Genomic DNA, 17323 nt, shown 5'->3' on the forward strand with positions numbered 1-17323 from the left:
TTTGCTCTATTTCCGTTCTGAATGAAAGAACGTCAAACTGACATCACTGTTTGATCCTTAAGACAGTTCACTCACGATAAAGGAAAATATTAATAAATTGTTTAACAATGCAAGAGTATTGGTTACTCTACAAGTTAACTATCCGAATAAGAAAAAACAGATTTTGAGTTACAAATTTTTAAGAATTGACGTGTAACAGAAAGTTGTATGTGGTAAACTACATATATAATTTTATATTGTTTGACGAATATTTTAATTAAATACACGATGGATGATCAACAATTAAATAATTTGATTAAATGGTTAGACACATTCGATCTTCAAGCACCTCACTCATCTGCAGAGGATATAAGTGATGGTGTGGCCTTAGCAGATGCTTTGACTCAAATTGCTCCAGGATGGTTTACTGCTGCTTGGAGAGCAAAAATTAAAAGTGATGTCAATTCTAATTGGCGTCTTAAAGTTAGTAACCTAAAAAAAATAATTGAAGCTGTAATAGATTATTACATAGATGCTTTAAATCAACAGTTGTCTGGTTATGTTATACCTGACGCAACTAGAATCGGAGAACATTGTGACAAGCATGAATTACATCGACTATTACAATTAATTCTTGGGTGCGCTGTTAACTGTAATCAAAAGCAGCAATATATAACAAGAATCATGGGTATGGAAGAAACTGTCCAACAAGCTATTATGCAAAGTATTCAAGAATTGGAAAGTAACATGAATGGACCAAGATTAAGTTTAGGTACTAGCCTTAATTTTGAATCATTGGATGTAGCCGATGGTACTCATCAAAGACTATTAGCCGAACTTCAATTAACTGCTGACATGAAGGAACAATTAGCACAGAGATGTCATGAGCTTGATCAACAGTTGTCACTTTTACAAGAAGAGAAAGCTGCATTGGTTGCAGAAAATAAAAAACTTCAAGAAAGGTTAGATGAGTTTGAATATCCAGAAGAAACAGGTTCAATTTTAAAATATTCAGGCCTTAGAAAGCAGGTGGAAGCTCTTAAAGATGAAATATTTAAGGTAGAAACTTCTAGAGATGATTATAGATTAAAGGTAGAACTATTAGAAAAGGAAGTATTGGAGTTACAATCTAAGCAAGAAGATTTGCAAAAAGCTGCAGATGAAGCTAATCATTTAAAAGATGAGATAGATGCGTTAAGAGAAACTGCAGATAAGGTAGCTAAGTACGAACTTACAATAGAATCGTACAAGAAGAAAATGGAAGATTTGAGTGACCTGAGAAGACAGGTTAAAATATTGGAAGATAAAAACTTAGAATATTTGCAGTCGAAAATATATTATGAAGAAGAATCAAAGAGAACTGCAATGTTACGCAACCACTTAGAAGTTTGCAAACAACAACTTGCAGAAGTTCATCATAAATTAGATGAACAAACCAACAAGTGTGACAAACTAGAATTTGAAGGGAAGAAAATGGAAGCAAAGTTAAGTACTTTACAAAGAGAAAGAGACAGAGTAATCGTTGAAAGAGATGCCTTGAAAGAAACAAACGAAGAATTAAAATGTACACAGTTACAAGCAGCAGAAAATATAATGAAACCTAGTACTGATAGTACTGTTGCGAATGCAGAAATGATTCCACTAGAAATCAAAGAAAAGTTATTATGTTTGCAACATGAAAACAAAATGTTGAAACTTAAGCAAAAGGGAAATGAAGATAAATTACCTACAGTCCAAGCACTTATAGAAGATTCAGAAGAAAGGATAAAGAAGTTAAGAGATCAAAATCGCGAGGCTAATCAAAAAATTCTTGAATTAGAAAATAGATTAGAAGAGGCATTAGGAAATCAATCTACTGGAGAAAATAAAGCTGATAATACAAACTTAGGACAGAAGATAACACAGTTGCAATGCGAATTAAGGAAAGCACATGCAGATAAAGAACGCTTGATTCTTCAACTAGAAGAAAGAGATAATTCGTTACAAAGTCAAAAACAAAAGGTTTTCGCATTGCAGGAAAAGATAACGCGTAAGGAATATGATATTACAGCACTTGAAGAACGTTATAAAAAGAATTTAGAAAAAGCAAAAAGCGTTATAAAATGTTTACATCCTAAACAAAGTAATTCCTCTCCCAATGTAGTAGCTGTGTTAAGGAATCAAATTTTAGAACAACGAAAAATTATGGAAGAAATGGAACGGTCTTTAAAAGAATCTAAGTTAATTAAAGAAATGGAAGAAAAACTTATGACTACTGCCTTTTATCGTTTAAGTTTATCTTTAAACAGAAAAGTACTAGACCAACGTCTTGCAGCCTTGCAAGGATGTCAAGGACAGTCGTTTTTAGCAAGACAAAGGCAACCATCAGCCAGGCATCATTTGCCTTATAATTCTAAGTAAATAAACCTGTTTTCAAATATTTAAACTTTGTTTCAATTACATATATATGTATAAAAATGATTTAAGACTTTTTAGAATGCAAATAATTTATAATTTTATATTTATATAATATTAATCTTTAATTATTTTAATATTCCTCCAAAAATTGGTATGAGGTTTATCATTGACAAATGAGAAGTTTTAACCCCTCACATAAAATAATATTAATAAAGTAAGCATGCACTTGTATATATTGTACATGTATATTATTATATTTTATGCTTTTGTAGCACAGTAAATATGTATACAAATTATATGAATTTTAAAATATAAAAGTAATCATTTACATTTCTACTTATAAGTTGGAAAGGTGAAATATAATATCAATGTGCCTCTTAACATTTTTATTATATTCTATGTAATATTTGTTTAATAAATTTATACTTTATACTATTGTACAGGCACACTAGAAAAGTTTGAAGATTATACTTTAAGTATTTTACAGTGAGGAAGATTTATTAAAGAAAAAGACCCAAATATGGTGTGTAAGTGTATCATTTTAGAAAATGAAAAAGTATTAAAAGTAAGCCAAACATATTACTACAAATCTGATACTTGGGATATTTCAGGAGAATATTATTTTATTTATAAACTTTATTTATATAGAAAATAATATAAAAATTTGTAAACGTATAAAGTAAAATAAATAAATAAATGTATGTATGTACATAAAATTTGTATTTTTCATTTGGAGTTTTTATCTTACATGTATAGTACCCATTTCCTGAAGAAATTCACACAGCACAAAAATATATATATATATGTATAATAAATTTCATTATAAGAATATAACAGATTTTTACAAATTTGTTACACATTTATACACATTTTAACAATTTCGTACAATTTAGCAAACTTGAAAAAATCTATATTTTGAAAATAGTTTTAAAGTATATACACAATAAATATTTCTATAAAGGAACATATTGTGTTTACACAAATATACACTCCCTATATTTATGTAGATTTGAATATTACAATCATTTTTATCTGAATGTACATTTAGCACATTATATTTACATATTTGAAGGGTATATTGTTTCGAGTAACATTTGCCTTTCATTGCGTAACTTATCTATGTATGCTGATTGTCTGCCATTTTTTATAGCAGGTTTCACATTCTGTATTTTCATTATCTTTTGTATGTCAGAATAGCATCTTTGGTAATAAAATATAGCATTAAGAAAGTCCCAAACATTAAATTCAGGCCACAGTATATTACTAAAATAAATGCATGTATTCGATATCTGAAATAAAATAATAATTTAGAAGAAAAGAGAATGTAAAAGGGTAATCATTTTTAGACTTACTTGCCACATAAGGAAATCGCTAAATCTAACTTCACCAGAAGTACGAATTAATAAATCAGGATTCTGTGAATTATTTGTGTACAAACAATTGGAAATTAGATGTTCATCGATGTCTTCTAGAAGAATATCACCACCCTCAACACCTTTAATTACATCTTTAATTGAATTTGTAATTTCATCTCTTGCTAAAACATTTCAAAAGATTAATTATAATAGCAAAAGAGTTAATGCTTTAACATATAATATAACTTTTAAATATACAGACATGTGTAAGCAAATGCAATGTTAAGAAATGCTTTATTATGGTCTTTGGTGAATATCATAGCTTCTGCTATTAACTTTTGTATACTTTCAGGTAACAATAACAAGTTACCAATTATGCGAACACATAAACCATGTTTTCTTGCTGTGTTTCTGCAATTAAAATGTATTTATTATTTTCTGTTGTTTTACTAAAACATTTTGCAGTTACAAACGAATTTAAACATACTTTTCATCCAGTAGTTTTTGAAATTTTTGCTCTGCAAGATTGAATAGACCATTTACCTCTTCTTGTTTTCGTTTAAAATTTTCAATACTAAAGGCATAAAATGTTACTTCTTCTATTCCAAGTTCTCTACACCATTGTAGAGTTTCAGCAAATTTGTCAAATCTAGAAATTTAGGACATATATAAATAATATATTATTGAAATATGAAAATAATGGATATATACATTTCATATTAATACATACCCTTTTGAATGTCCTTGTATTTTTTGCATTCCATTTTTAGTCGCATAACGTCTGTTACCATCCATTATAAATGCTACATGTTTAGGAATATGTCCAGCTTTTAAAACTTGTGTAGCCAAAAATTGAAACCATGTAAAAGTACTCTCTCTTATCCATGACATTATTCACAAAAGTTAAAATACGTAAATGTTACCTAAATACTATAACACTTTTTTGTGATCCTTATGTTGTTTGCTACTTTAATTTCTAAAATTGTTTTAAAATCTAAAACAGATAAATTGTTTATTGTTTTTTATTATACATATCTCCACTATATGTAACAGCAAGATAGAACACTTTTATTTTAAAATATGTTGGATTTTACTCACATTTGGAAATAGAAAATGTTCAATAACTGTGTGCTAGCATTATGTGACAAGCCAGTATGAAAAAATTCAAATAACTATCTTACTGACACGTCGACGTTTAACCTTATTAACATTTTGAGTACGTGTTCAAAAATGTAAACATTTATTTCGTTACGTTTTCGTTTACATAGTTCATGTAATATAATATGTTACATTGGTTTATTTTTAAACTCATTAATAAGTTTTCGGAAAGATGAAAACCTTAGAAAAGTTACATGCTAGGGAGTGCATGTACATTCATGTATATCCTTATATATATGTACGTATATATATATTATATATAAAATATATAAATATGTGTATGGGTAGTGTATATATATATATATATGTACATATGTATATATATATATATGTATCGTTACACATCGATATTTCGAGTTCAGTCGAGTTACTTAGCATCCATCTTGAATTTCAGCCTTTGTGAAAAAGTGTTCACATTTCATTTCCTATGAACATATATAAATATTTAAATGCTTTAGATTTTAATTACTAATGTATTGTTTAGGTTCAATTACTCAAATATGACAACTTTTGTATTAACTTAACGTTATGACCTACAAAATTTCTTCAACAGATTACACAAGAATTATATTATTGAATTACTGAATAACTTGAAAGATTAAAATTAACAAAATTAATTTATCCATATAATCAATTGGAATATATAAATTCTTATTATAAAATAATTTAAGACTTTATGAAAAGAGTATTTATTATTTATTAATAATTTTCATCATTCTTTTTTATATCTCAAATTTTCCTATTTTACAATTGCGAGTCTTTTCTCTAAAAACAAATTCTTTAATATTAAAAAGATAATAGTTTAATCAGATAATAATGATGTTTATCGATTTAAGCCCAGGAAAATCAAAGTCAATTCTACTGTGTAAGAAGAATTAATTTATATTAATATCAAAGTCCAGAGTGCTTACTTTATTCATGTTTCATATAATTGCGGTTTTCTGCCTTTGTATTTTTACCTTCAAATGTACCGCGTTACATGAAGTAGATATCATACATGAAAATATTGTACAATGATAAAAATTTAGAAACTAATCCAATTAAAATACACATTCCGAATGTTAGTAATAATCGTTTGAGATCGTTTTCTTTTGAAATATAATTAAAATAAAAGTAACATTTCATTATATCGTAAGAGCATAATTTGGAGAAAATTATGCAGGGTTCTTGAGAAACGAGTTACGTTCCTGGATAATACGGTACGTTGTGTCGACAATCGGGTATGGGGGGGACTACTTTCCGTTGAGGAGGTGAGCGTGCGTGTGCGTCTCGCGGTCGAGACCTCGCGAGAGAGAAAATGAAATCTGAAATGGTTATTGCCGCGCTATGACCCTAAAAAGTAAATGTTTCTCTTTGTCCGTGAGTGAATAATAAACGATTGGTCAGGCAAAATGGAGGGCAGCGTGTCTAAGAACGGGACTGCAATAGCACCAGGTAAAGAATGGGAGCGATAAGCGCCCTTACCATCCGCAACGAAGCGAGGCGTGCGGTTCGTTCCTAAGCAGCGTTCTTTCTTACAGAACTGTACTTCCTAATTGCCAAATTCTTAGCGGCGGGACCATGTCGTGAGACCGCAGAGGTAAGCGTTTTCTGGTTAAAAATGACGATACATCATGGAAACGTATCGTAACGAGAAATGTACGTTTTAGGTGTTGAAGCGTGAATTGGAGCGAGCTAAGGTAAGATGATTGGTCTGAGTTGACGTTTTGCCGGGGTGACACTATACATACCCATCGGCTCCACATGGTTTGCACGTGGTTTCTGCTTGTCAAAACATTAGAATTTCAAGGTCGACGACCTTGATGTTCGAAAAATTGTGCCAGTCCTATTTTGACGACAATTGATCGATCGATCGACTAATTGTTCATAGTTACCGTATTTTTCATAGGTTTTGCCGCAAAGGAAAGATTGGGAAGGGCATGTGCATAATCAAACATTTGAAGAGTTGGTAAGTAAATGAATTTTTTCTCTCCATCAATGCTTAATGTTTGGTGTATGAGAGATCCATGGTACAGAACAGAATAAATAGGCTACTTTTTCGAATAACATTACAGAAAATTTTGTTTTGTTGCGTCGTAAGATAATCGATGAGTGTCGATACATGAAGTACCCCTATTAGGGAGCCTACCCCTTTTCTGTCCCACTCCTCCACCCTTCTCCACCTCCATGCTTCTGTGTGCTATTGCACAAGACCTCCCCCCACCACGTTTCTTTTGACCAATAAGCAGTTACTTCCGGCCATCTTGCGCGAGCTGATCAATGAGTATATCTCATGCCCAGACCTTATTTATAGAAGCTGGTATCGTGTGCGACGAGTGGGCTGTTCAGATTGGTTGTGTCCGTTTATTCGTTCTCCGATTGGTTGAAAGTAGGAACTACTTTAAACTACTTAAAATCGGATTATTGGCGGGAATTATGAAATTTTCAAATGGACTATATCATTTCTGCCGTTTCGAGTATAAATAAAATAAAAATTTTAATTACAATTATATATTAATTAAATAAATTCCACCAGTCTTAACAACGACACGCAATTTATTGAGAGGAATTGTACATAACAAAAAGTAAATTAAAAATTTCGATGTTCAAGGATTATAATATTTTAGGAAAAGAAATATCCTCATATTGGACCAGAACATTTACTACAAATATGTGCCAGAATTGGTCCAGTGTTAGAAAAGGAGGTACCTCCTTGTATACCAGGAGCAATATCTCTTCTTGGAGCAGGAAGACAATCTTTATTACGTACACACGAAGGTACAATTCAAATGGAACTTTATTCCAATGGACTAATATTTTATAAATGATTATACAATTTTATTTTTGTAATATAAATTTTTGTCTGCAGATGTTTTACGTCAAGTGCACAGTATCACTTCGTATTCTGGAAGAATAGGTGGAAAACCTTTCATGGAATCATCTTATAGCTTATCAGTGCCTAATATAGGTAAACTGGATATTCAGTATTTGAAATTAGAAGAAAAAATATTCAACTATATTATTGTGGTAGCTTATATTATATTTTCTTCTAGTACATGTACTTCAAGGAAGGGAAAATTCAGGACCTCTTAGTAGAAGGGAGGCAGTACCTACAAAGTTCTATAATAAAATGCAATTGTACAGACATACTTTAGGACATTTATCTGCAGTATATTGTGTTCTTTTTGACCGCACTGGCAAATATATAATAACTGGTGCAGATGACTTACTAGTTAAAGTATGGAGTTCTATCGATGGACGATTACTAGCTACTTTTCGAGGTGCATCTGCTGAAATTATGGATATTGCAGTTAATTTTGATAACTCTCTACTTGCTGCAGCAAGTCTAGATAGAATATTAAGAGTTTGGTGTTTTCAAACAATGTCTCCAGTAAGAAATTAACAATACTATTTATATTGTTATCTTCAAATATAAATTTGTATTGCTGTTTTTCTTTCTTATCTTTCATTTTAAAACATAATTTGTACTTTTAGATAGCAGTTCTTTCTGGACATTCTGGTATGATTACATCTGTCAATTTTTGTCCTATATCTTGCAACGGTGTGTACTATTTAGTTTCCACAAGCACAGATGGATCAGTTGCATTTTGGTCTCATACAAGAAAGGGAAATGAGAGAGCAATATTTCAGTAAGTTCTATTACATTTTTTATATTGTTTATCAATGAACATTTTATAAAATTTTAATAATCGTAGTATTACTTATGTATTTTCTTTTCGTACAAAAACTATGTGTTTTCTGCAGGCCAAAACCAATTCAATACCATGAAAAAATGCGGCCTGGTCAAGCACAAATGATTTGTGCATCGTTTAGTCCTGGTGGAGCATTTATGGCAGCTGGTTCAGCAGATCATCATGTTAGAGTATATGCAATGTTAGGAGATGAAGGTCCACGTAGAGTTTTAGAAGTTGAATCTCATTCTGATACTGTTGATAGTATACAATGGGCACATAGTGGTTTAAAGTTTATTTCTGGTTCTAAAGATGGTACTGCAAATGTGTGGCACTTTGAACAGCAACAGTGGATGTATAAACGATTATTGATGACCACGAAACTCCCAGGGTAATTAAAATATCATGTATCTTTATTAAACAAAGCACAGAAAATTTTATTTTTACATTATAATATTAATGATTATATTTTATATTTAGCGAAGTGGAGACAGAAGATGATACTAACAAGAAAGCTAAAGTGACCATGGTTAGTTGGGATGTGAGTGACGAATGGGTTATCACCGCTGTGAATGATAGTTCACTGAAAGTATGGAACGCGAAGTCAGGCCAACTGGTAAAAGTTCTTCGTGGACATAAAGATGAAGTTTTTGTGTTAGAATCTCATCCAATAGATCCTCGTGTTATATTAAGTGCTGGACATGATGGACAACTTATAATTTGGGATGTATTAAATACAGAACCAATAGCCTGCTTCCAAAATTTTATTGAAGGACAAGGCAATGGTGCTGTATTTGATGCAAAATGGTCACCAGATGGGACAATGTTGGCAGCAACGGATTCTCATGGGCATCTTTTGATATATGGATTTGGATCTGGTGTTCAAAAACTTAAAATAGTAAGTCGTTTTTTTTCGATATTTTCATTCTTTTTATATTGAATATTAATAAAATCCATGTTTTCTTTATTTAGATACCAAAAGAATTATTTTTCCACACGGATTATAGACCACTAATACGAGATGCAAATAATTATGTTTTGGATGAACAAACTCAGACAGCACCTCATTTAATGCCTCCACCATTCTTGGTGGATGTAGATGGAAATCCTTATCCACCAGAATTGCAAAGATTAGTTCCTGGAAGAGAAAATTGTAGAGGGGAACAGTTAGTTCCAAATATTGCAGTAGGTGCTGGAGGTATTAAAATTATTTTATTTCTTTTCATTGTTTTAAATTTATGTTTTATATCTAATTCAAAATACTTATGTAATATATTTATAATTAATGTAATAGGAATGCAGGAAGTTATAGAAGGCCTACCAGCTCAAGAACCGCGGTCTAATATTGATCAATTAATTGAAGCTCTTGCACAAAGGCAAAATATTAATCCCGAAAGAGAAGGTGGTGGTGACGATAGAGATGAAAATGTATTGGAGCAACCAATTCGTCAAATGGCTAGTCCTCGAGGGAGTAGATCAGGGTTGAGAAGAGTTGGTGATGTTGAAGGTGTACGACAAAGTAGCGGTAATTGGCAAAGAGATAATACTACACCTTGGAATAAACCTATTCTTGCTCGACCCATGAATCCAGCTATTAGGGAAACACAATACAGAGCTATGTACGTTTTAAATAATTTGCAACATTAAATTAATTCTCCTATGATGTCTGCATAAATATTTTCATAAATTGTTTAAAGTCATAAATAAATAATATTATAATAATATGTATAGAAATGCAATGGCAGACATGGAACTTGAGAATTGGAGACGTGAGATGCGAAGAAGGCCACAGCCAGTGTCTAATACTACCAATACCGAAGGTAATATAGGTAGTCGATTAGCAAATAGGAAACGCAATAGAACTGCTAGACACGGATATAGGACTAGAGCTACACGTGGTGACGAACAAGAGGAAGAGGAATTTGAGGTATTTTGAATATATATAATTAACTGAAATTAATAATTTTCTTCAGTATTTTTAACTGCAACTGATATTTGTAGAATCCTGACAATGGAGGAACTACAGGAAGTTCAGCCAGTAGTAATAGTAATGACTCCACAGCACATGAAGAAGACTTGTGTTCTGATAGTTCTAGCTCTGAATCTAGTACTGAATATTCAGATTGGATTGCTGACCATGGTTTAAATTTAGAGCCACCAAAAAGAAGTAAACGTAAGCCTGTAAAAAAGCGATCTCTTACACCACCAAGCGACACAGATAGAAGACGCAGTAGACGTCCTAAGAAAAAGGTAAATAAATATTTCTCATACATGTAAATATATTTTTTTATTCTTTTCCTGAAAATCTTTACTATTTCAAGGCTGTCCCGGTGCCAAATGGAATTGATGAAATCCCAGAAGTCTTTAGACCTTCTGAATGGCTCACTGAAATAATACCAAGGAAAGCTCCTTATTATCCACAAATGGGTGACGAAATAGTATATTTCCGACAAGGGCATCAATTTTATTTAGACGCTGTTAGAAATAAGAAAGTGTATGAACTCGGACCACGATGTGAACCATGGAATAAAGTGAATATAAGGGTAAGAATATCACTTCCAAACAATTTATTCAATATGTATTGTGTAGTGTAAAAAATTAATGAAAATTAATATTTTTATAGGCACAGGAATTTGTAAAAGTAGTGGGTATCAAATACGAAATTCGTCCACCTCGATTATGTTGTTTAAAATTAGCATTGATGGATGAAGACGGTCGATTAACAGGAGAAAATTTTACTATTAAGTATCATGATATGGCTGATGTATTGGACTTCTTAGTTCTACGTCAAACATTTGATACTGCTTTGGCACGTAGCTGGTCTGAAGGAGACCGATTTCGTTGCATGATCGACGATGGCTGGTGGATGGGACAAATACAGTCGATGGAACCTTTAGATGAAGATTTTCCGGAATCATTTTTCATGTGTTTTCGCGTGAGATGGGACAATGGTGAATATGAAAGAATGAGTCCCTGGGATCTTGAACCAATCGATGAAAACAGTACGTATGAAAGTTTTATTAATTTATTACAGATCATTTTTTTGCGTTTCGTTTAATTATTTTAGTGAAACCATTAAAATATTCATTGTAGGACTTCCTGCAGAACTTGGGGGTGCCGTTCCTGTGCTTCCGGAAGAGATACAGACAATACTGTACCAGCCTCATGCAGAAGAATGGCCTATGGGAGATAGAGAAGCAACGTGCCGCAGAATTATACGTGGATTAGATCAAGTGATGAGCCTTGCAATCGCAGAACCTTTTGTTGCACCTGTTGATCTCAATACTTACCCTTCATATGCGTTTGTTGTGGAATATCCTATTGATTTGTCAACCATAAAGGCCCGTTTTGAAAATCATTTCTATCGAAGAATCACATCCGCACAATTTGATGTTAGGTACTTAGCAACAAATGCAGAACAATTCAATGAGCCGCATAGTCAAATAGTGAAGCAAGCAAGAATAGTTACCGACCTATGTCTACGTATCATAAAGTAAGATTCAGTTTTTCTTTGTACAAATATTTGATATTGGTTGCATTTTTATGGCATTAAACGTTTACCTTATTTAAGATAAGATGAATTAAAAGAAAATATATTTATTCGTCGTATAGAGAAACTACAGAAGTGGATGTGCCAGCTATTTATCATCAATTACTTGATACATATCATTCTTCTGATTCGGAAGTTGACATGGAAGATGACAAAGATAAACCATCGACAAGCACTCAAAGAGCAACTTCAAGTAGAAGTTTACGGTCACAAGAAGTGTCAAATGATTGGCAGCTAGCTTGTAGACAGTTGTTAGAAATGTTATGGCAATGTGAAGATTCTATTCCTTTCAGGTAAATCAAATTCACATTACTAGGTTATACGTGAATGTTTAATTTATATCGTTTACTATATAGAATGTTTATTATTAATTTTTAATAGGGAACCGGTTGATAGATTAGAACATCCAGATTATCATCAGATTATAGATACGCCGATGGATTTACGTACAGTAAAGGAAGATTTATTAGGGGGTAATTACGAAACGCCCTTGGAATTTGCCAAAGATATGAAATTAATATTTACAAATAGCAGAAATTATAACACTAATAAGCGTTCGAGAGTAAGTAGTAAATCTTATTCTGTATAAATACAGAATTCAAATTCCTTTAAAAATAAATTTATTATTGGATGTTGTTTTTTTATAGATATATTCAATGACAATAAGATTATCGGCCATGTTCGAGGAACATATGCGGAAAATTATTTCAAGTTGGAAATCTGCCAGAAGACGTAATAATAATAGATCAAATGTAAAAGGAAAAGGAAAGAAGGGTAAAGTTCGGTTACCAAATGGGACGGGTATGTGTGCTTTTATAAAAACAATTAATAAAATAAATTATAATAAGACATAAAACAATAATAAGGAAATCTTTTTGTACATAAATTATGTAAAATTGTATTTTATGTTAAGGACCCCCAAAATCAAAAACCGCTTGTACAGATGATGATGATGATGACGACGATGATGCAAACAGTGATGATGACGATACAGAGGAATTGGGAAAGAAAAATGATTCTAATGTGTTTGAGCCAGGTATTTATTTTTAATTAATTTAATTATTCAGTAACGTATCTTTTGTAGAATTATAATTTTTTAATATTTCATGTATTTTTTAGGACCATCGCGTATGACAAATGGCCATAGCAAACGATCTGGTAATTCATCTCGAATGTTGAAATTACGTATTTCTAGATCTACTGTGGCTAAAAAGACAAAAGAAAGTGAAAGTGAAGCCAGTGAATCAGATGCTTCCATAGATAGTGAAAGTAGTGGTAGTGTGCCAGTAAGAAGGACACGAGCAAGAAAGACAGTAGCTAGTGCAAGTACAGATAGTGATTCTGGAGATATATATACACCTAGTGGTCGTGAAAAGCAAACTCGAAAAAATCGCACCAAAAATAACAAAACCAGTAAGCCAGGAAAGTCCAAGTCGAAATCATTTGCTCCTGTTGATGATGATGATGATGAAGATGAGGAGGATGAACGATTCGTTGCGCCTGAGTCATCAGAGGAAGAAAGTGAAGAAGAAGTTATTAACAAAAGTAGCACGAGATCACGAAAACTTGCATCTGCGTCTGAACACGAGGACAATGTCACGAAGAATGGGAAAGACAATGAAAGTCAAAGCGAAGAAGATGAAGATGATGAGGAAGAAGAGGAAGAACAATCTCAACATAATCAAGATTCGGACACTGAAGATTCAGATAAAGTTTTTGCACCATCTAGATCACAAAGAAGAGTTCGTGCAACAAGAGAAACGCGTATTCATGAAACTACTCAAAACTCTAGAAGAACTACAAAACGTCCTCGTTACAATGATGAAAGTGACGAAAGCAATACAATGCCTGTTCGAAATCGACGTAAAATTAAGCGTCAATTCTACGCGGAACAGAGTGATGAGAGTTTGCCAGAACCTGAAAATGCACCAGGCATTAGTATAAGTAGTAGGGGACGTGTACGAAAAATGACAGCAAAAGTCCGGGAATTTTTTAAATCGAATTGAGTATCATCCTATCAGCATCTTTTGTGCTAGTACTAAAAGTGTAAATTATTGATCTTTCAAGAATTGATTCTTGCAAAACATTTAAGAATAGTGTAAAAATTTTAAATGTTATTTGATAATGTTTGTTCTTTGAAACATGCGATTGTATCCATATTAGCAGCGTTACACGAAGTGCGTGTATGCCAGGATATTATTTGCCTGAGAATCTTAGCATAAGGTTACTGTATAGACTGTACGTATGAACACTTGAGATTGTCATAGCAATTCATGATACACACTGCTACAAAGTACTTCCATTATTATGAAGCACGTTGATAATGTTATTTTTTTATGTTCAAATACATCATCGAACGAATAATGTGTAAGGCAGATTTAGATAGCAAGCGGAAACAGTGGAACTTCATGGTATTTCTTTCGTTCTCATGATTATTCATATACAGTTTTAAATTTAATAATGCTACTGGTTCTCCATGTAAGGATATGTATAATTTCGACTCACTCCTTATTCCCGTTGTTTGAAATGCAATAACAGCTAAATCGTTATGTGTTTCAATGAATGATTATTTTTGCAAAATGTTTCAAAATGTTATTAATATATACTGGTTAAAGGTACAGATAGATGAATATTCTTTACAAATTCTGAATTTCTATACGACGATAGCAAACAAAACTAAATAGTATGTAATAGTGTTTGTATTAGATTGTTAAAAAAGTATGTTATTGTACCTGGAATTTCATGAATAATGCGCATCTTGATCAGGGAATGTATCTGTAAGATTAGCTTAAATATTTCGATCTTCTGCTTGTTTCAACGAAGTCAATTGACAAATGAAAAGCTACTTTCATGCTATGGTCTTAAGCAGTTAAAAATATCAAGGCATTACTTTATTATATATGCAATTAGTACCAGAAATCTGTATCAGTGTTTGCATTTGATAAAATTATAATGATTTATTTTCTTTAATCTTGAATATTTGTTTTAGCAAGAATAATATTTTACACTTCAATGAATTTAGCATTTGCAACTTGTATATTTTTCTGATTGAATTATTTCTCACGTATACTTTAGTAAAATGCAATCAACTTGAAATTTATTGATCTGTATAAATTAAAGATTGATTTTTTTAAACATTTTACACATTGATTATGTGTACATTTTAAAACTGATTAATTGCATCAAGTGATTCTATATGTAAAAGGAAACTGTACTTATCTATCACATTTTTTAATTTCCATTAAATAAGGCAGTGTCTTTACAAGTACGATTATTTATTCAGTATGTACAATTAGCACATTTTTCTTGTTTCATTCTTAAAGTTATATCAAAGAAAAAGGATTAATATACCTTTCATTTATAGATTTATTAAATTTCTATCGAGGATATTAATTGCATATAAATGGCACTGTTTTCGCTTTTACAATAATACTTAAAGTATAATGTTACTTGTAAATACAGACACAAGTTAAAGTGAATTCAACATTTTCTTTTTTACATAATATGCAAAGAAGTGCGTGCTTTACACGATCTGTAGTATGAAGTAGTAACTTTTTACATGTAATTTGTATGTCCATTAGAGGAATAAGAACCAATGCTCGTGCGAATTTAGGAATTTTTCATATGTAGAAATAGACATTTTTCAGATTTATATAACATAACAAATTAATCCATTCATTATATAATACAACACATTTTGCAAGGCAGTTATGCAATTGGCAAACTAATATAATGTAATGACATGTGCACAAATATTGGAAGTCTTGACTGTCTCGAGTCATTGTGATATTAGTTTAAGAATATTAAGTATATAATGATATAAATATTAATAACTAGGAGTATAATGAATATTTTTTTAATAATGCCTCACATAAGGGAGTCATATCATGTGGACTCAATAAGTAGAATTTCTGATTATATTAATTTAATACAGAATATTAACTTTGATTCAATTAAATATACTACAATTAACATGTTTCATATCTTAATCTTGAGAATTAATATAATTTTGTGTACATAAATACTGTTAAATTACCAAACTTAATTAACATGACAGCGATAGTTTCGAATTTGTGTAAAGGTTGAAACTTTAATTGTCACACCAATATGTTCTGTTGTATACCTAGTTTATCGAAACCCACCGTCACCAATAAAAAGAAACTATTAAATTGTTTCATATATGTATGTTTTATTTGAGGTCCCATATCATTTTTTATCAAGCAGATAATATCTGTTTAAGAAGAAGGTCATATTATTGACAATTTTTAAATTTTGTCTTAAAAAAAAACTCGGTAATATATATTTAAGTAACATAGAAATGTAAATTGTATAAGTGTATTCTATTTTTGTAATATTATATTTCATAAATATCATAGACGAGGTATAGGATAGATAATATGCAATGTAAAATTTTGTCACACGCTCTCGGCCCGAGAGTTTCGAGGCTACCAAGATCCCTTTACCATTTTTGTGTCACGCCCTGTTATACCAATTTAAGCTGTTTCGGATCTCTGTGCAGCGACCTCCCCGTGATAAGATCTGGATCGGTATTCTCCTCAAAATAGATTATATCCAGTTTGATAAATATTTTATTTTTCATTAAGGATTATACTGTGCTAATGGCTGCGAATCAATTAAAAATTCTGCAATCAAAACGCTTCTATCAGACATAAATAAAAATTATTGTTGTATTTGAAGTATAATCATCAGACATAGCAACAAATATATATAATAAGGAACAGGATAGATTCGTCATTTTATACATATTTGACTTCATATCCGTCTAAAATACCAATCATATAAAAATCGAAGCATTTATAAATGTAAATAACTCATTTTTCGAGTTACAATCGAATTAAAATGATGAGACAAATCACCTGATAGTAAAACACCAGTTCTTTCTTTGGTGGCGCCATCCATGACAAAATGTTCAAGCTTGCAGCACGAAAAAAAAGGAAGTGCACAAGAATATCACAGGATCACAGCCTTAAGCCTGTGACCTATTAATAAGAAATAGATGTTACTGACATCTAACAGTCTGAATTGAAAGTCTATTTAAAACCTAACACAGAGACAGGATCAGTTTGCGATTCAAATTATGAACCGTAAATCTGTAACCACATTCTCAACAACGATATTTAATTTTATAAAAGGCACACATTAAAATATTATTTTTATCTTGTATTTGTTTATTAAAAATAGATAAAATATTA

The 17323-nt window shown here is 31.4% G+C and overlaps 3 protein-coding genes across 5 annotated transcripts; 2 read left to right on the plus strand and 1 right to left on the minus strand.

Annotated features, from left to right (window-relative positions):
- Nucleotides 1–14: 14 nt before the first annotated feature.
- hook (hook microtubule tethering protein) lies at nt 15–3063 on the plus strand. The gene has a single exon (XM_031971448.2). The coding sequence runs from the start codon at nt 268–270 to the stop codon at nt 2377–2379; it is 2112 nt and encodes a 703-aa protein (XP_031827308.1). The 5' UTR covers nt 15–267; the 3' UTR covers nt 2380–3063.
- Nucleotides 3064–3101: 38 nt separating this feature from the next.
- Nucleotides 3102–5306, minus strand: Dhdds (Dehydrodolichyl diphosphate synthase subunit). Its single transcript, XM_031971461.2, has 6 exons — nt 4830–5306; nt 4462–4725; nt 4219–4380; nt 3994–4142; nt 3729–3913; nt 3102–3665 (listed from the first exon to the last, which is right to left on the minus strand). The coding sequence occupies exons 2-6, from the start codon at nt 4620–4622 to the stop codon at nt 3435–3437; spliced, it is 888 nt and encodes a 295-aa protein (XP_031827321.1). The 5' UTR covers nt 4623–4725; nt 4830–5306; the 3' UTR covers nt 3102–3434.
- A 796-nt stretch (nt 5307–6102) lies between these two features.
- On the plus strand, nt 6103–16289 carry BRWD3 (bromodomain and WD repeat-containing protein). Of its 3 annotated transcripts, none has more exons than XM_031971444.2 (22): nt 6103–6323; nt 6410–6468; nt 6539–6568; nt 6778–6837; nt 7496–7646; nt 7738–7836; nt 7922–8259; nt 8364–8518; nt 8634–8951; nt 9041–9458; nt 9533–9758; nt 9855–10179; nt 10292–10487; nt 10562–10810; nt 10882–11103; nt 11184–11562; nt 11654–12053; nt 12173–12403; nt 12492–12672; nt 12758–12911; nt 13024–13146; nt 13230–16289. In XM_031971444.2, the coding sequence occupies exons 1-22, from the start codon at nt 6281–6283 to the stop codon at nt 14114–14116; spliced, it is 5244 nt and encodes a 1747-aa protein (XP_031827304.1). In that variant the 5' UTR covers nt 6103–6280; the 3' UTR covers nt 14117–16289. The 3 variants fall into 3 exon arrangements, with proteins under 3 accessions (XP_031827304.1, XP_076220915.1, XP_031827305.1); XM_076364800.1 differs by having other exon boundaries at nt 11666–12053; XM_031971445.2 differs by lacking the exons at nt 6103–6323; nt 6410–6468; nt 6539–6568; ... (1 more) ...; nt 7496–7646; nt 7738–7836 and having other exon boundaries at nt 8023–8149.
- Nucleotides 16290–17323: the final 1034 nt, after the last annotated feature.

The sequence above is a fragment of the Nomia melanderi genome, chromosome 2, assembly GCF_051020985.1.
Source record: "Nomia melanderi isolate GNS246 chromosome 2, iyNomMela1, whole genome shotgun sequence".
In the NCBI taxonomy this organism is placed as follows: Eukaryota; Metazoa; Arthropoda; class Insecta; order Hymenoptera; family Halictidae; genus Nomia; species Nomia melanderi.